The 17,466-nt window shown below is 56.6% G+C and overlaps 1 protein-coding gene across 6 annotated transcripts in view; it reads right to left on the reverse strand.

The window, feature by feature from the left end:
- CLIP2 (CAP-Gly domain containing linker protein 2) overlaps nucleotides 1-17,466 on the reverse strand; it is a 70,216-nt gene that overhangs the window by 16,263 nt on the left and 36,487 nt on the right. For 4 of the 6 annotated variants that reach the window (XM_088016644.1, XM_088016643.1, XM_088016645.1 and 1 more), the window contains 5 exons: nucleotides 11,142-11,266; nucleotides 9,395-9,608; nucleotides 8,450-8,647; nucleotides 7,475-7,578; nucleotides 5,910-5,997 (listed from right to left, as the gene is read on the reverse strand). In XM_088016644.1, the coding sequence (XP_087872770.1) occupies nucleotides 5,910-5,997; nucleotides 7,475-7,578; nucleotides 8,450-8,647; nucleotides 9,395-9,608; nucleotides 11,142-11,266 (729 nt within the window). The remainder of the gene's footprint in view (nucleotides 1-5,909; nucleotides 5,998-7,474; nucleotides 7,579-8,449; nucleotides 8,648-9,394; nucleotides 9,609-11,141; nucleotides 11,267-17,466) is intronic. The other 2 variants (XM_028109923.2, XM_028109925.2) reach the window with 1 other exon arrangement.

The following is a 17,466-nucleotide window of genomic DNA, read 5'->3' on the forward strand; positions in this document are numbered from 1 at the left end:
ACCGGGTCCCCATCTGGATTTGTTTAAAGGCAGAGGAGGGGGTGCAGCAATCCTGCCCCCCAAGCCACCCCACCCTGGAGAGGGTGGTAACAGGGCACCGGGCTCCCTCCTGTCACCCCTTGCGGCTCTGGGGAGGGGCCCCCGCCTACTCCTGCTTCCCATTGGGCTGTTGCTCATTTTCAGCACAGGATCCTGCATACTGCAGGCCCCGGGACGGACGGCTCAGTAAAGGAACCCGGGACTCCCAGGCCCCCAGGCCTGAGCTGAAGGTGCAGGAACCAACTGAATGGGAAGGTTTAAAAGATATCTCTACCCCATCGTGATTCTGCTGGGCTGGCCTCCCCGGTGGAGGCCAGGCTCGGCCTCCCACTGCCCTGCCCTGAGCCCGGCGTGTCGGTGCCCATCGCTCAGGGCCCCCGCAGAGGATGCCTGGTCTCCCCAAAGCACAAGAACACTTTTGTTCTAGCTTCCCACGCTAACAAAGCCCGACGTTCTTGGGGCATCCAGCCTGGCATTTGGGTTTCTCGTAACAGATCTGCAAGGGTGGCAGGGGCCAAGGCTGCTGGCTCCAGGACACCCGGGGCAATCTGGACACCAAGTTCATCGTGGGGAGAAGCCAGGGGGTCCTCCTCAGCCTTCAGCCTCCAGGAGAAGCAAGTTCCTGAAGGAACAACTAAAAACGTTCTGTCTCGCTCTCTCAAGAGGGCAGCACGCCACAGTGCTAACAAGCAACCAGGCTCAGGCTCTTCCAGGAAATTACAGGCTGACAATGGTGTCTCGATGTCAGCCCCTGGTTGGCGGAGGCAGGGGGGGAGCTCGGCCCAGGACCCACGCTAGGTGGAGCATGATCATAAATGATTACTGGTGGCTCCACGGATAAGAAAAAGCCCCCAGCCTCACAATTCCAAGTTTCATTTGGTATTCCCAAAAGGACTCCCTCCCCCTGCCACCACCCCGTATCAGCCCCTTTCCAAACTTTTAGCCTCCTGGTCTGTAGGTTGGGGTCTCCGTGGGGGCACAGGGGAATCCAGCAGACTTGCTTCAAGTGCTTGCTTAATTAAGATAAATTCAACCACAGGAACGTGGGGGGATGGAAAACAGCCTCTAAGGCGACATTTTAGGTGGGGTGGATGATCAGACCTTCCATCCGCTCCAGGGACACTGGAGTGTGCAGGATCCTGTGCCGAAATGAGCAACAGCCCGATGGGGATGTGAGGAGTGGGGCCACCACGTTCCTGCTTCTCGCTCTCAAGATCCCCGGAATTGACGTTCATCAACCCACGCCCACGGTCAAGGTGCTGTAGGCAGTGTAAGGGTGGATGCAACTTTTGTCTCGTGCGCTAACTTTACAACCCAACCCCCGCATAGAGTGTCTCGGCAGTCTCCCCATCTCCATGAGGGGGGCAGCCACAGACTTCCAGCAGCAACATGGATCATCGAAGGAGGCTCCCAAAGCGGGGGACCCCCACTTCCCTGCCGCAGCTCAAATCCGGGAGCTCGGCCAAGCCTTGCCTACGCCCCGCGCCTGCTGCTCAGCCTCTCCCCGCAGACACTGTGTCCACATCCCGGGGAAGAGCAGAGCCACTGCCTTGGGATACCCCTCGGGTAACTGAGGGCTGGAACTGCTATGTGGGGGAGGAGATTCCCCACCTGCACTAGGGGCTCCTGGACGTCAGACGTGCGCGTCACTGCTCTTGGCCTCTCTTTAGTCCTCACAGCACACAGACCAACAGAGAGCTGATTCTGAGGTCACCCCCTGTGACCACGGGTGCTCCCATGCAAGTGATCAAGTGACCCAACGGGTGCTATTTAATTAACAAAATCGTAACACGTAAGCCCTGGATGATTGATTAATCAACAACAACCAAATCCCAATAAGGTCGAGCCCCCACTCGGATGGGAGAGGCACACACATTTTCACGGTGCAACGTGACAAACGTTCGTTCGAGAACCAGAAAACCTGTCTCCAGCCTGTGACCTGGGATTCCCACTCCGGGAGAGGTACCTTCCCCGTGCTCCTGCCCTGTTTCTGGCAGTGGGGACATAAAGGTGGATGAGGCAGACAGGGTCCCCGCCCCCCAGGGGTGTACATTGCGGGGAGGGATGCAAACAACAGAGGATTTCAGGTTGTGGTTGGAGCTGGGAACAGGGCTCAGGTGAAGGGCTCAGGAGATGGATGTAATATCAAAGAGGCAGAGGTGGCCTCTCTGAGAAAGACTGCGGAACGTGAGGCCCAAAGGAGAAGCAGGACTCAGCACACGGAGAAGTTCAGAGGCAGACAGAGCTTGGGGCGTCCAGGAACGTGGGTGCACAGGGCCAGGTCCCCAGGGGGCTCCTCTGGAAGAGCGTACCTTTACCTGGGGCCATGGTGCCAGATGTGTGAGCAGGGAAGTGGCAGGGGCTGGTTTGCCTTTTTAAGAGATTTGGTCGGCGGTTTGCTTTACAGTAACACGGAGAGGGGGCTGTGGGGTGGGGGAGAGGTCGGAACAAGATCGGCTATGAGCTGATAATCCCTAAAGCCCACTGATGGGCCAATGATGCGGGTTCATCATACCTTCTTCTCTACTTATGTGTAGGCTCAAAATTCCCCAGTGTTAAAAATCCCAAAGCTGTATTTTTAAGGGTTATCTGGCTTTAGTGTGGAGAATGGGTAGCGGAAGAACGCGGGAGGTGCCAAGTAGGGGCTGGCGTGGTTGTCCGAGGCAAGGTGCTGGGGCCTGGCCCATGAAGGTGGCTATGGGGAGGAAAAGAATTTTGGAGGCAAGGTCAAGGTCAGGAGAATTTCTGATGGAGGGATGAGGGACAGATTCAAGATGAGTCAGCTAAGCAACCATCTGTGGGGTTGTGGGGCCAACTGCTGAGATGGGGGGTCGGAAACAAATGGAGAGATCTGTTTTGCCCATGTTCCATTTAGGAGGCTGTACTGGGTAAACGGTGTCCCCCAAAACGTCACCTTCACCTGGAGCCTCCGAACGGGACTTTGTTTTGGAAGAGGGATCTCTGCACATGTGATTAGTTAAGATGAAGTCACACTGGATTAAGGTGGACCCCAACCCCAATGACTGGTGTCCTTATTCGAAGGCCAAGTCAGGGACACTGGAACATGCAGAGACAAAGGCCATGTGGCAACAGAGCGGGTGACTCAGTTACAAGCCGGGGGATGCCAAGGGTTGCCAGGAGCCTTACCGGAGCTGGGAGGGAGGCATGGAACAGGTTCTCCCTCAAGCCTCCAAAGGAAGCAAGCATGCCCATCCCTTGATTTCAGATGTCTGGCTTCCAGAACACTGAGAGAATAAGTTTGCATTGTTTTAAACCACCGAATCATGGTGATTTGTTACGGTAGCCCCTGGAAACTGCTACAAACCCCCGTCACTCCCTCTCCCTGGGGGAGATGTCCAGTAGGCACGCCAGTGTGGCTCTCGGGGGGCGGGGGGGAGACCAAGGGAATCATGAGCTCACAGAGGACACTGAATGACACAGACTGGAAGCTCTCGACAGCGTAGATCGAGGGGCAAAGGGGCCCTGAGACAGTCCGACATTTAGAGATCAGGAAAGAGGCTACGAGGCTGGAACCGGGCAGTGAGTCCAGGAGGAAGACAAGCAGAGAGATGGGGTGACAGCTGGCGGGAGACCAGGAGCTCACAAGAATGCTGTGGGTTTTATTTTTGACTCTCGAGACAGGTGGGTGTGAGCGGAACTTTGGGACCATTTGTGTTCTGGTCGTCATGAATATGGTCACACGAAAAACAGCAGCAAGAGAACCCCAGCGCCCCTTGACTGATTGTCACTGTCTGTCACAGTCTCTCGCAGCCTCTCCCAGCTGGGGCTGAAGGAGCCGGGATGGACACCTGATCCAAAACCAGCCAGCTCCTTGGCTCGCCTGGGACCAATCAGATTCTCTCCAGAGGACAGAGGCTCGGGCTGAGGGGAGGTGGGTGCCGGAGCCTGGGCCCCCGAGGCCAGGAGGCTGGTGGGCGGGTGGGGCCGGAGGTGGGCGGGCAGGGCCAGGAGAGGGGTGGGGGGCCGGTGGTGGTTGGGGGGCCAGGAGAAGGGAGCAAATGTGCCAAGAGCCCAGGAGACACAATGAGAGAGAGAAAGAGAAAGTCAGACAGACGTGCAGACTGACCATGAGTCAAGAGCAGAGGGAAGCCCCTGAGCAGAGAATGAATGGGGGTGGATTCTGTGGCTATTTCTTGCCTTGGGTCCTTCAACTGCCAGTGACAGTTCCCTATAGACTTTCAATAAACCCCGTTGAGTGAAGTGCGCAGGAGGGGTCTCTGTCCCTTGCAAGCACAGGTGCTTTTTCCAGAAGCCCACCCCAACTCCTGCAAGAGGGCAGCCGCCCAGCAGGAAAGCCAGCCACAGGCAACCACATGACCTGTCCCTTTGGCTAAGAGGGAAACGTACAAGAGAACGTCCTAATAATGCTGGGCTGGGGCTCCTGCACTGGGGTTGTACCCCGACATCCATCCTTAAAGCTCAGGTGAAAAAATCTCCCAGATGGCACACGTCCCTCCCCTAGCCGGGGTCATCCAGAGACAGAACAACCCCAGGCACACTTCTGCTGGGCAACGAAGACATGGGCTCTTAAGGCAGCTCCTTCACAAAATCAGAAACCAGATTATCAAATTTGAGCTCAGAAATGATCTAGTGCAGGGGCGCCTGGCTTGCTCACAGTCAGTGGAGCATGAGACTCTTGATCTCGGGGTTGTGAGTTTGAGCTCCGTGCTAGGCACAGAGATTCCTTAAAAATAAAATCTTAAAAAAAAAAAAAAAAATCTAGTGCAGTAATCCCCAAAGTATGGTCCCTAGACCGGCATCCACCTGGGAACATGCTAGAAATGCAAATTCTCAGGTCCCACCCAGACCTACCGAACAGCCACTCTGAGACTGGCCCGAGCACCGTGTCTGAACACGCCCTCTAGGTGATGAATTCTCAAGTCTGAGAATACCGGCCTAGTTCAACCTCCTCGTTTTGCAGATTGAGCAAAGTGAGGCCTGCGGAGGGAAGGGACTGCCCAGGGCCAGTTGGGCCCAGGCCAGCGTGTAGAGGACTGAACGCACTGTTCCCTGCCCCATCTGATAGCTCCAGGAGTCCTCATCCCTTGTCACCTCCCAGGGAGCTCGGAGGACCACGGCAGCGAGGCATTCCTGCCCACCCAACGGTGGCCTCATGAGCCCTGAGGTCTCTGCATGATATGGTGAGGAAGGCTGGGGGTGGCAGGGGGCCTTCACTAACTGATGGGAGCACCCCCCGTCCGTCAGCTCAGGGAGGGTGGGGGTGGAGCGGAGAGTGGAAGGTTCACCTTTGCCCAGACCACCTGTCCAGGTGTTGTAACTCGGAGGCGCCCTAAGTAGTCCTCCTCATGGGCTGAGCTCAGGAGCCAGAAGTCCTGGGTCCTGGTCCCAGGGGCTGCTGCCTCGCTCCATGACTGGGTGAGTCCCTTTGACTTTCTGAGGCTGTTTTGCCATCTACAAGCTCTGAGACTCAATGGCAAGCTACTTCCAGCCAAAATGTTACCTGGAATCCAAGACAAATGAAGGACCCAAGGGACACCTTCAGTGCTATTGTCCAACAAAGAAGGGACAGGGGAGTCCAGCCACTATGTCCTAGGGCTACCCTTGGTCCACCCCACCTGGCTGCCAAACAAAAGGAAGCATGGCCCCCCTGGGGCTCCTGGAGCTGAGCCATCCCCCCTCCCACTGTGACGCCCTCTGAGTCTCTCATGACCTGCCCCTCCCCATTCTTCCAGAGGCCTCTTCCGGATTTCTCCCTTGAAATGTCCCCAACCCCCTCCCAGGGAGGCCAGAGATGCTGCCTGGTCCTCAGGACCATGTGCCCTGCAAGGTCTGGGTGCAGGGATAGGGGCCGGGCGAGGAGCGGGGGGGGGGGGTCCTCCAACCATTACCTCCAGGTCTCCCTTGGTGATGGACTCCTCCTCCACTCGGAACTGCAAGTCCTCCACCTTCCTGCAGGGGGAGAGGGGGCTGAGCCGCCTGGGCTCAGAGCCGTGGGCCTCACCCCAGGCTCAGACCTCGCAGAAGGCACCAATGGTCCCAGAGTCCTGGCTGATGCGGGCAGAGCCTCCTGGAAACCTCTAGCCCTCCCAACTGCCGGCCCCGTGCTCTACTCTGAGACCACCGGCTTCTCTAAAACGGGGGCGTGTCAGGCAACATCCTTCCTCCCTAGGGTGGCTGTGGGACGGGGCAGCAGGACGGGCTGTCCTGCTTCTGCATGAACAGTCCGCAAGGAGGGAGGGAAGGAGGGAGCATGGGCTTCTTCCCCTGCTGACCTCACTCTCGTCCCCTCCCTGCAAAATCGGGGCACTAGAGTCCTGGGGCTGCTGCCCGATGAGGGTCCCCACTGCCCTGCTGTAGGCGTCGGAAGCTACCCTCGGGGAGACAGTCACCCACCCACATGCCAAGACAGCACAGGGGAGGCACGGGCACATAACTGCTCACGGAGCTGCCCTTCCCGGGGCCTCCTGCCAGCTCCCGGCATGCAGATGGGGAGACGGGGGCCCCGGGAAGGGCAACAGACCTGCCCAAAGCCACCCAGCAAGCCCAGGGGCCCACGCCCAGGCCCCTCATGAACACAACCCCCAAGACATCTTCAAGTTTTTTGTTGACTGTCACCATGGGAACCAGATGTGTGGGCCCCGAAAACTGTCTCAGGCAGATATAAATAAGCCCTTTCTCCTCAAGTCAGACGGTAACAACAGCCTGTGGTTCACAGGCCTCAGCTGAAAGCCCCAAAACAGCCCCGATGCAGGGGCTGAGGATTGGGGGGCTGCCTGAGGCATGGGGGAGGGGAGGGAGCCCCAGAAATCTGGGTGTCAGCCAGGGGACAGGGAGAGGCCCTGGGGCAAGAGAAGCCCTGTCCCCTGTCGGCTTGTCCCGCTAGGTGACCCCAGGACCAAGTCAGGCCAGAGACCCCACACAGAGGGAACCACAGTCCCCACTGGCGCTGTGGCAGGACAGAAAGAACCGGTGTCATCACCAACAGCCTGGCGGCCTCAGGCAAATCCCCGCCCACTCTGAGCCTCCGTTTCTTCATCTGTGACATGGGGGCAATAACCGCCTCCCGAGCTCATGGTAAGATTGAGAGAGACAACGCAGGGAAGCCCTCAGCCTGGGGCTGACTCCTAGAAGCAAGGTTCTAGGAGCTGCTTCGGAGCTGCTTCTCTGAGCCTCGAGGTCCTGACCCAGCCAAGCTGGGAGCTCTGTGGATGTAGCCGGCATGAGAGGGGGGGCCCCCACCCTGTGTGTTCCCCTCAGGATGCGCTGCACAGGCCGGTAGGGCAGGTGCAGCAAGCCCACCCCCCCCCCACCATTCAGGAAGGAGAACAGTGGACGGATGTGGTGACGCCTCAAGCCTGCAGGGATGGGGATCATCACCCCACTTTGCAGGTGAGGGGCAGGCCCGCAGAGCTCAGATGTCCCCCAGGCCCAGGGCAAGGGTGGTGGCCCATACCTCCTCTCCTCCTCCAGCTGGTTGGACAGGTCTACCTTCTCCTTCCGCACGCTCTCCACCAGCAGCCGGGCCCGCTGCAGCTTCTCCTCAGCTTCTGTAACATACTGGGCCCCGAGCAAGGGCCAGCGCAGCGTCAGCCTCCTCCTGGGCCCAGGGTCCAGGTGGGGGAGGGCTGCGAGAGAGGCAGAGGGGTGCAAGGAGCTGGGCCTGCCACTCGGGCCACCCCCACTGGTAGGGCACAGACCATGGGCCTCACGGTGAGGGAGGAGGGCCCGGCCGAGCGCCAGGAATGGCAGAGGCCAGCCTCACCCAGTGGGAACCCCAGGTCCACCTGTCCCCAGTACCCAGCACCCCGGTGCCTGCCATGTCCCTCAACCCCTAAGAACCTAAGACCCGCTGTCCTGGGAAGGCCTCTGTCCCAGCACACACGGGAGCCTGGCTTAATCATCCCAGCACTTGAGGGCAGGCTGAGCCAGGCTCCCAGTGGGGATGGGGACCCAGGAAGGATCTGTCACGTAGGAGACAGACATCTCCAGCAGAGAAGAGAAGGCAAGTGATAGGAGCAGACCCAAGTTGACGGGTGAGGGCTCCCTGCCCCGAAACCCAACACACAGATCTACTTGAAAGCACAATCTGAAACGTGGACGGGTGTAGACCAAAAAATGTGTACATGAGTATATTTAGACAACATGAGTAATTGGAAATAACTTGAACCACCACAGGGGACTGGCCACGTCGGTAAGGACACAGCCCATGATAGATGGCCACGCAGCCTCGGAAACAGGGAAGAATTTTCCATGACCTAGAAAATGCTCCCACTCTAGTTAAGTAGGAAAAAGCACAAGATAGCCAGGCTCCAGATCCACTAGGAGGAGGGCGGGGGTGGGGGGCGGTTAGGATTCTCTGTGTGAGGGTGGCCTACAAGGCTGACCCTCTGGGCACCCTCCCCGCCCCCTGCCCCGCCGGCCCAGCCACCTGCTCGTGCTGCGCCTTGAGCAGGGCGATTTCCTTCTCCACTTCACAGATGTGGCTTGTGGCCTTGGCCACCTCGGCCCGCTCCAGGTCCCGCTCAGCCAGTAGCTGCTCAATGTGCTGCTGCTTTTCCTTTAACGCCTCTTGCAAGGCAGTCGTCCCTGATATCTTGCGGGCGTAGCGCGAGGAGGTCTCCGTGAGCTGCAGGAAGGCGCGGGTGCGAGCGGGACTCAGGGATCTGGAGCACCATCCAGACAGCAGCTCGAGCGCCTCACCTCCCAGGGCCCTGCTCCTCCTGGCCGGTGCCCTAGACACTCTACGTAAGGGGGATGTTCGAGATCCACGGAACTCCCGGCCCCCGACAGTCACAGCACCCGGGCTCTGCCTCATGGTGGACTCCCCTCTCCTGGGCCGCTTTCTCTGCACACATCCTACATTCTCAACCTAGCCTCAGCTCGCACAGAAGGCCCTGTGCCCAGAAGGGCAGCCTTGCCTTCTCCCTTCACCCAGGGTGCCTCTGGCAACCTTGAACCCCCTGCCCTGCACCTGCCCCCCACCCATATTACCTGTCCTGTATCTGCATGACCCTCCTTAACTCCCAGGAAAGCGGTTAGGGTTAGGGCTACTGACAAATCGGTAACATAAAAATAATAAATGTAAATGGATCAATCTTTCCTATTAAAAGATATCAACTTTCTCTTTTTTTTTCTTTTTTAAATAAGAAAAGGCTCAATGTGGGGCTTGAACTCACGACCCTGAGATCAAGAGTCGCATACTCCACTGACTGAGCCAGCTAGGGGTCCCTAAGCTTTCACCTTTGTTCAAAAACCCCATGGAGAGATACCTGGAACCAGAGCAAGTCAGGGGACACTGGGACACCTGGATCCTTCCGTCCCTAGCCCCCCCACACCCACACACCAGGGTACCCCTCCCCGGCTCCACCCTCACCAGTCCGCTGCGGCTGGGCCGGCCCCCCACGGAGGAGGCCACGGAGCTGACGGAGCTGATAGAGGAACTGCTGGGGCTGTGGGTCAGTGCCGAGACACCCATGGCCATGCGCTTGGTCTTCTTGGCCTTGGCCGGGCTGGTGGACGGGAAGCCGATGCGGATTACCTTGTGGATGGGCGCGAAGAGACCAAACTTGGGTGGGCACTGGAAGTACCTGGGGGAGGCAGGAGAGACCCACACTGCCGTCACGGTCCATGGCCCAGAGCCGCCTCTAGCCTCCCCTAGCCTCCCCCCAGCAGAGAGGCTTGTCCTTGGGGGTCCCAAAACCCTAACCCCACGACCAATAGTTGGGACTCCCAGAAAGAGAAGACAGGGGAATAGGGCCTGAGATTCTCTGCAGCCATAAGTAGCCATTGGACATATTTAGGAGGGGTCAGGGGTTATAACACTTACCCAGTACCCACTCTGCACCGGTCCCTTTATGTGAGTGCTCATTTCTATCCCCCAGCCACTCTACTCTTATCCACATTTCACAGATGAGATTTAGGCTCAGAGAGGTTAAGGAAGTTGCCTGAAGTCACACAGGAGGCTAAACGGCAATGCCAGGACTGGACCCCCCAGTCTGCTGGGCTTGGCTCCCACACACCATTCAGAGCCCCCCCCCAGCACTGTGTGCAGCCTCCACTCTCACGACTGCCCCTGGGCCACCCCAGACCCAAGGAACCCCACTAACCCCTGCCCATGGAGCTCCCAGCATGGAGCAACCAAAGCCTGAAGGAGACGCCTTGGAGGTGGGGGCTGCTGCCCCACCTGCCCCCAAATTCTGAAGGCAAGAGTGAGTTGAGAGAAACACCCATCTTGCGAACAGGAAGGCACAGCGTTGTCACGGGAACTCGGGCCTATCTTCTCTCAAAACCTCTTGGGACACAGATTCCACATGGGACCGGGGAGCTGGTCCCGTCCAGTTCCCCCTCGCCTTAAAAGTGCCTCCCCAGCCCGCCTCTTCCTGCAGGCAGGTCTTTGCCAGGACCATCCCCCCTGCATAGGAGACCTTCCTTAAGCCTGCAGAAGCAAAAAGCCTAATTTCCTGCAAGAGCTGGGTGAAGTATGGCTCCTCCCCTGGTGGCTTGGCCTGAACCACAGTCACCAGTCCTTTCCAGATCCGTCACAGCCCAGCCTAGGGACAGCCAGCGTGGGCAGTGGGGCCCCACGGCCCTGGCAGACGCTGCTCACCCAGAACCTCACACCCCTGGCCCCAGCCTTCCACCCTCCCAACCCAGCCTTCCCGGCAGCCAGTTCCTTCTCATCAGAGAGGGCATGAGCCCTGGAGTCCAGCTGTGACCTTACCCGGGGCTGTAGGGCACTGGACAGTGTTGGATTATTTCCTGTGTCACCCAGGGGGTCTCCCAGGAGGCCAGGACCACTCCCTCTCATTTCCACAGCTCCCACCCCACATAGCCTCGTGTGGCATGCAAGAGGGAACACAGAACCGACGACTCTCCTAGCACTTGCCCGTGACTCTGCCTGACCTTGACCAATAACCTCTCTGGCCTCTGTTCTCTCGTCTGTAAAATGGGGATGCTATTCCTCAGACAGAAGGAAGGTGGCAGCACCTCTACTGTGGTGCCTGACTCAGCTACCCAGAGCCTCAACACCGGCTTCCTCAGATGCCCCAGCCCCAGCCTCCACCCCCATCCCAGGTGAAGAGGAGCCCCCTCCCAGGCGCCCTGGGGGAAGTCCACCATACCTGGTGCCCGCCACCGCCCCATCATTCTTCCCAAGGGGCTCGTCCAGCTCCACGCCGCACCACTCGCCCTTGGCGAAGTCTGTCTCCCCCACATACCGCACCACGCCAGTCTTGGTCCCGCCAACCTGTTGGCACACAGACTCAGGTCCAGAGGATGCAGTGGGCCCAGACAGAGACAGCCCAGGTGCCCAGGCTCATCCCATCTCTTGCTTCCAGTGTATAGGGGACAGGGAAGGTGGGGTTGAGGAGGAGAGAGGCCCAAGGGCAGTGGGGAGGGATACAGGTTAACACCAGGGCTTCCCAGGGCTGTCCCATGCAAGAGCTTTGGAGACAGACAGACAGACTTGCATGGAAACTCTGACACGTACAAGCTGTGTGAGCTTGGGCAAGTTACCTGACCTCTTTGAGCCTCCGTGTCTTCATCTATAAAAAGCATTTGATTTATTTTCCCCGCCGAGGATTAAGTACTTAGGTGCAGTGCCTGCCACATACTAGAGTGTCAATAAACATTATCCTTAAAAATGGTTAAATGGTGGTCACCAGGGGCTGGGGGACGGGGAAATGGGGAGTTGTTTAATGGGAATCAAGTTTCGGTTTTGCAAGACGAAGACAACCTGTAGATCGGGTGCACAGCAATGTGAGTGCACTTAGCACTACTGAACGGTACATTTAAGGATGGTTAGGAAGGCTGATTTGAGGGACGCCTGGGTGGCTCAGTTGGTTAAGCTTGTGCCTTTGGCTCAGGTCATGATCCCGGGGTCCTGGGATCCAGCCCTATGTCGGGCTCCCTGCTCAGTGGGGAGTCTGCTTCTCCCTTTGTCCCTCCCCCCAGGCTTGTGTGCACTCTCTCTCGCAAAAATAAATAAAAAAATCTAAAAATAAAAAGATAAAAAGCCCTAGAAGTTTCTCTGCCTCACTCCAGAAGCAAACATTTCAACTCTCTAAGTTGAATTTTTTTGGTACCTCCCAATTTCTAAATGACACACTTACAGTGTTATTTCTTGATTTCTCAATTTTGGGTTACCCCCCCTCAACTTTCCAACCAGGAAGGGGAGACATCAGCTCCCCTTCATCACTGCCTCATACGCGTGTCCATACACACATCCTGACTCTACCCCCTTTCCAAGCAGCGAGGTCTCGATTTTGATCATATTCCAGGTTTACCGTTCCAGAGACTAAGTAAACGCTTAGGGAGGCTGCAGGTGCTTTTTCCTTGCCGGCACAAATTTTTCCCCTAATTGTCTTTTACGATCGTTTGTTTGCCTAGCCTTTACAGACTTAACACTAAATCCACTCCAGGGGCGCCTGGGTGGCTCAGTCTTTGGGCGTCTGCCTTCAGCTCATGTCATGATCCCAGGGTCCTGGGATCGAGTCCCACATCGGGCTCCCTGCTCGGCGGGAAGCCTGCTTCTCCCTCTCCCACTCCCCCTGCTTGTGTTCCCTCTCTCGCTGTGTCTCTCTCTGTCAAATAAATAAATAAATAAAATCTTAAAAAAAAAAAAACTAATTCCACCCCAAATTTTCTCATTTGGGAAAGGCCTGGGGAATTCCATCAAGTTCTTTCTGAAGAAGACCCTCCTGCAGCCACGTGACCCACCATGAGGCCACCAGCCTCGCGTCTTCCTGCACCATTGCCCTGAGGAGTCCCTTCGCCTCTCCTGGGCTGGATCCCGTTTCCTAGGTCCTAGGTCTTCCATTTTTCTTGGTTTACTTCCTTATTTTTGGTCAAACACATTCCCAGCCCCCAGGGCTTTTTAAGAAAAGGTGCATGAGGAAATAAACTCTTCGAACCTTTGCAATTTGGGACACTTATTTTTTACTCTAGCCTCCCTTTTGCTTCATCAAGGTAAAAATTCAGGTTACATCAAATTCACCATTTTAACCAGTATAAAGCATACAATTCAGTGGCTTTTAGTTTGCAACCATCACTGCTATCTGATCCCGGGACATTTTCATCACCCCCAAAAGGAAACCTCGTGCCCAGGAGCAGACCCCCACCCCCAGCTCCTGGCAACCACTCATGTACTTTCTGTCTCCGTGGACTGCCTTATTCTGGGCATTTCCTCTCAATGGAATCACCAGTATGTGACCGTTTGTGTCTAGTCTTCTTTCATTTGGCATAACGTTTGCCAGGTGCCCCCATGCTTAGCAGCAGCAGTATCATTTATCAGCATCATTCCTTTTTGTGGCTAAATAAAATTCCAGCGTATGGATTACATCACATTTTGTTTGTCGGCTCATCCACTCTCAGACATTTGGGAGGTTTCCACTTTTTTAGTCAGTGTGAATAACATCCCTGTACAAGTCATTGTGTGAACATTCACATCCCTCACCTCTCGCGTGAGTTTGGCTGCGTCCCTTCCTTCAGGATTTCGAAGGCGCCCGTCTTCCAGGGCTGTTGATGAGATGTTCCAAGCCCATCTGAGTCCCGATCCTGCAGGTGAGCCTGTCTGCCCGCTCCGGAAAACTAGAGGACTCGCTCTCTGTCCCAGGGTTGTGCAGAAACAGAGTGTGGTGCGTTGGTGGGAGCCTCTTCCCAACCCCTTTCCTCCGCTCCCGTGGACCCTTTCAACCAAGAAACCCTTGTCCATCTTGGGGAATTTCCCCGCATTCCTTACTTGACTTCCAGCCTTCTTTTCCTGTTTTCTCTTTCTAGAACTGCTGCATTTGGAAGTTGGATCCGCTGGACAGGTCCTCTGAGTCTTATTTTCTCTCCTGTTTCCATCTGTCTTCTGGTTCTACTTTCTGGGCAATTTCCTTAAATTCATCTTCTAAGACTTCTGTGTGGTTTCTTGTATGTGCAATCAGATTTTTTCATTTCCCAGGGCTTTTTTGTGCACTGTCTTATATCCAGTGGTGTTCTGTTCAGATTTAATGCCTGTGTGACCTTCTCTAATTTCCCAGAGGACCGGCCACCGTCCCCAGCAAAGCTTCTTGTGTTCACCACTGAGGAGGGCATGGGCTTGGCGACCAGAGTTCTAGAAGCAGCCAGCTGGGAAAGGGACTCAGGCTTCAGGAACCAAATGTTCACTGAATCCCCCTTCTTAAATCCAACCTGCCTGGGATTCCCCCATCCCAAGACTCTCTCCGACCCGCTCAGGAGATGAAGCATCCGTCTGAGGGAGGGACGGTCACCAGGCAGAGTAGGGCAGAGATGGGGCGTCCGAAGAGTTTTCAGCCAATTCTCCCGTTTCTGGCCCCGACATCAGCCCCATTTCCAGAGGCCACCAAGCAGCCTACTCCTGAGCCTCGGCTTTCTGAGGGAGACCTCGATTGCTTCTCTGCTTTTCTGACTGCTGACCGTGGACTTGGCCACCCTGGGTCTCTGGTGTCATTGTTGCTGTCCCCTCTCTTGTTCTCTTTGTCCTTGAGGCTTAAAAAAAAAAAAAAAAAAAACCCTTCCCTGCCGTTCTAGGGCAGGTTCAGGAAAAAGCGAACGTGCCATGTTGATCCACGGCTTTTGTCTGAACTTCAAAGGTACCTCCTCTGACACCCCCACAGTAGGCCTCCCGTGGACCAGCTCGCCAATCAAAACTCCCTCTGCTCCCACACGGACTGTGTGCTGGGCATATTGAAGACATGAGTCCTAAACCTCCCAACTCTGTGGGGGGGGGGCAGCTTTACCGCACTCCTAGATGAAGAGACTGAGGTTCAGAGTGGTCTGTGAGTGGTGGAGCCCGGTGGGCTTCCCTCTCCTGCTTCTTCAATCCTGGCTGGGCATAACGACCAGGCCCCACTGTCCCAGATCCCCACTACCCCAGGTGGCGGCTCTGTGGCTGAGAGTCCACTTCCAACCCCTGGTGGGCCCAAGGAGGCTTTGCTTCACCCTCGGTCCGCAGCGGCCTCCGGGCCCCGATCCTCCCCTCGTTCCTCCCTCCTATAGCACAACGGAGCCAGGCAGGTATCCGCACAGAGGTGAGAGCAAGGCAAGAAACAGTGGAAAGGCTTCCAGAAGGGATGGGTGTGGTGCTGACCCTCCAGCCAGGTCAGCACAACCTCGGGACCCTTGTCTCCCTGCGGGCCCCGAGATGCTGCAGTGATCACTCACCAGGACTCCACCTGGGTATGGCAGGCCCCACCCCTCCAGACTAAGGATCTGCCTCTTCTCTTTTATTTCTTATATTTTAATCTTTTCTTACTTTGTTTATTTAGCATTCAATTTACTAGAAAATTAATGGATTTTGGGGGACGATTTTAGGTTTATAGAAAATGTGACCAGAAAATACAGAGCGTTCCCATAATATCCACTTGCCTCCTTCCCCTCCGCCGTCCCCACTTATTAACCCTTTGCGGTAGCGTGGTGCATTTGTTACAGTGAGGAACCAGTATTGACATGTGATCAAGAACTAAAGTTCAGGGGCGCCTGGGTGGCTCAGTCGTTAAGCGTCTGCCTTCGGCTCCGGTCATGATCCCAGGGTCCTGGGATCGAGCCCCGCATCGGGCTCCCTGCTCTGCAGGGAGTCTGCTTCTCCCTCTCCCACTTCCCCTGCTTGTGCTCCCTCTCTCGCTGTGTCTCTCTCGGTCAAATAAATAAATAAAATCTTTAAAAAAAGAAAAAAAGAACTAAAGTTCACAGTTGACATCAGGGTTGACTCATGGTGGTAGACGTTCTGGGGGTTTTGACAAATGTATAATGATAAGTATCCACCGATATAGGATCATACAGGGTAGTTTCACTGCCCTAAAACTCCTCTGTGCTGCACCTGTTCAACCTGTCCTTCCCCCAGCCCATAGCAACCGCTCATCTTTTTACCGTCCCAAAGTTGGGCTTTTCTAGAATGTCAATAGTTGGAATCAAAGCACCGAATGGAGCCTTTTCAGACGGGCTTCTGACCCCGAGCAATCTGCATTTAAGGTTCCCGCGTGTCTTTTCATGGCTTGATAGCGCCTTTTTTTTTTTTTTTTTGGAAGATTTTATTCATTTGAGAAAGAGCACAAGCAGGGTGGGGGGCAGAGAGAGAGACAGAAGCAGGCGCCCCACTGAGCAGGGAGCCCGACGTGGGGCTTGATCCCAGGACCCTGGGATCATGACCTGAGCCAAAGGTAGACGCTTCACCGACTCAGCCACCCACGCATCCCCTAATAGCTCCTATCTTGATGGCCTCGAAGAACATTTCCTCGTCTGGATGGAGCAGTTTATTTATCCACTCACCTACCGCAGGAGAGCTCCTGATGCTCGCTAAGAGAACTCCTCCCTCGCATCCACCCCCAACGTGCCCCGAGCCCCAGCCTCCCGAGGGAGGAGTCCCAGGCCTCCCCTTCTCTACCTCCTGTGGGTTTTCAGGGCCCAGAGTCCTGCCGGCCTGGGCCAAGCACCAGCTAGGGTCCGGGGTCTCACAGAGCAATGGTGGGGGGGGCAGACTAAGTTCATCCGTTTCTCGGGGACTTTCCTCTGAGGAAGTCAAACTGGTGACTCACTTAAAACACTCGCCTCTGCAGCCAATCAGGGTGAGAGGACAGGGCCCCAGAGCTGTCCAGCTCTGCCATCAGAATGCGGGGGACAAGCCGGCCCCCCTTACAGGGCTGCTGATGGTACAGCGAGGGGCTCGTGGGAGCGGCTCCTGCCGGGGTGCTGGGGTGGAAGTGTGCAGAAGCAGGGATGGGGGTGTGCTGGCAGGAAGAAGCCTGGCTGGGGAGATGGGTCACTCTTGGGGAGTGGAGGGGACAGAGGTGGGCAACCCTCGGGGGTCCTCTGCAGAACTCAACAGCAACCAGTGAGGGGAAGCTGGGGCTCAACTAGCCTGTGGAACCCCGACACGGCGCCCCTGGTGCCCCTCTGGCTCAGGACCACCCAGGGGGGCCCTGAGTCGTTCATGCAGCAGGTACGTTCCAGCGCCTTCCTGGCTCCAGTAGGCACTGGGGGCACAGCCATGTGGGGCTCCCGGCCGTGGCAGGAAACAGGCAGTGGAGGAGGAAGGGAATAGATGCTCTTAATCCAGGTGGTTGGCAGGGGCTAGGCAGAGTGACATCAGAGGCCTCTACCTCCAAGAGCCCATGAAGCAGAGCCTAGTGGAAGTGGGACAGCGAGCTGTGGGAAGCCCTGGGGGACAGTGTCCCCGGCGCAGGAACTGGCCTGGGACACTGGAGGAAAGGAGAGTGGGCCAGTGCAGCTGGGCCCGGCCAGGACGGAGGGAAGGCAAGCCGGGTCATCTGATGGTGGGCAGGTGGGTCACAAGGGCCCAGGGGCTGTGGGGAGGCAGGTGCGTTTTATCCCAGGTGAGATGGGGGCCTCTGGGGGTGCTGGGACCTGGGTGGGGAGTGCAGCGAGACCAAGGAGGTCTTAACTAGTACATGGACCTCAGGAGGTAGCATTGAGGCCCCAGTG

This window comes from Eumetopias jubatus, unplaced genomic scaffold (assembly GCF_037043125.1).
Source record: "Eumetopias jubatus isolate StellerSeaLion01/CBP00866 unplaced genomic scaffold, mEumJub1_p1.0 scaffold_12, whole genome shotgun sequence".
Classification (NCBI taxonomy): Eukaryota; Metazoa; Chordata; class Mammalia; order Carnivora; family Otariidae; genus Eumetopias; species Eumetopias jubatus.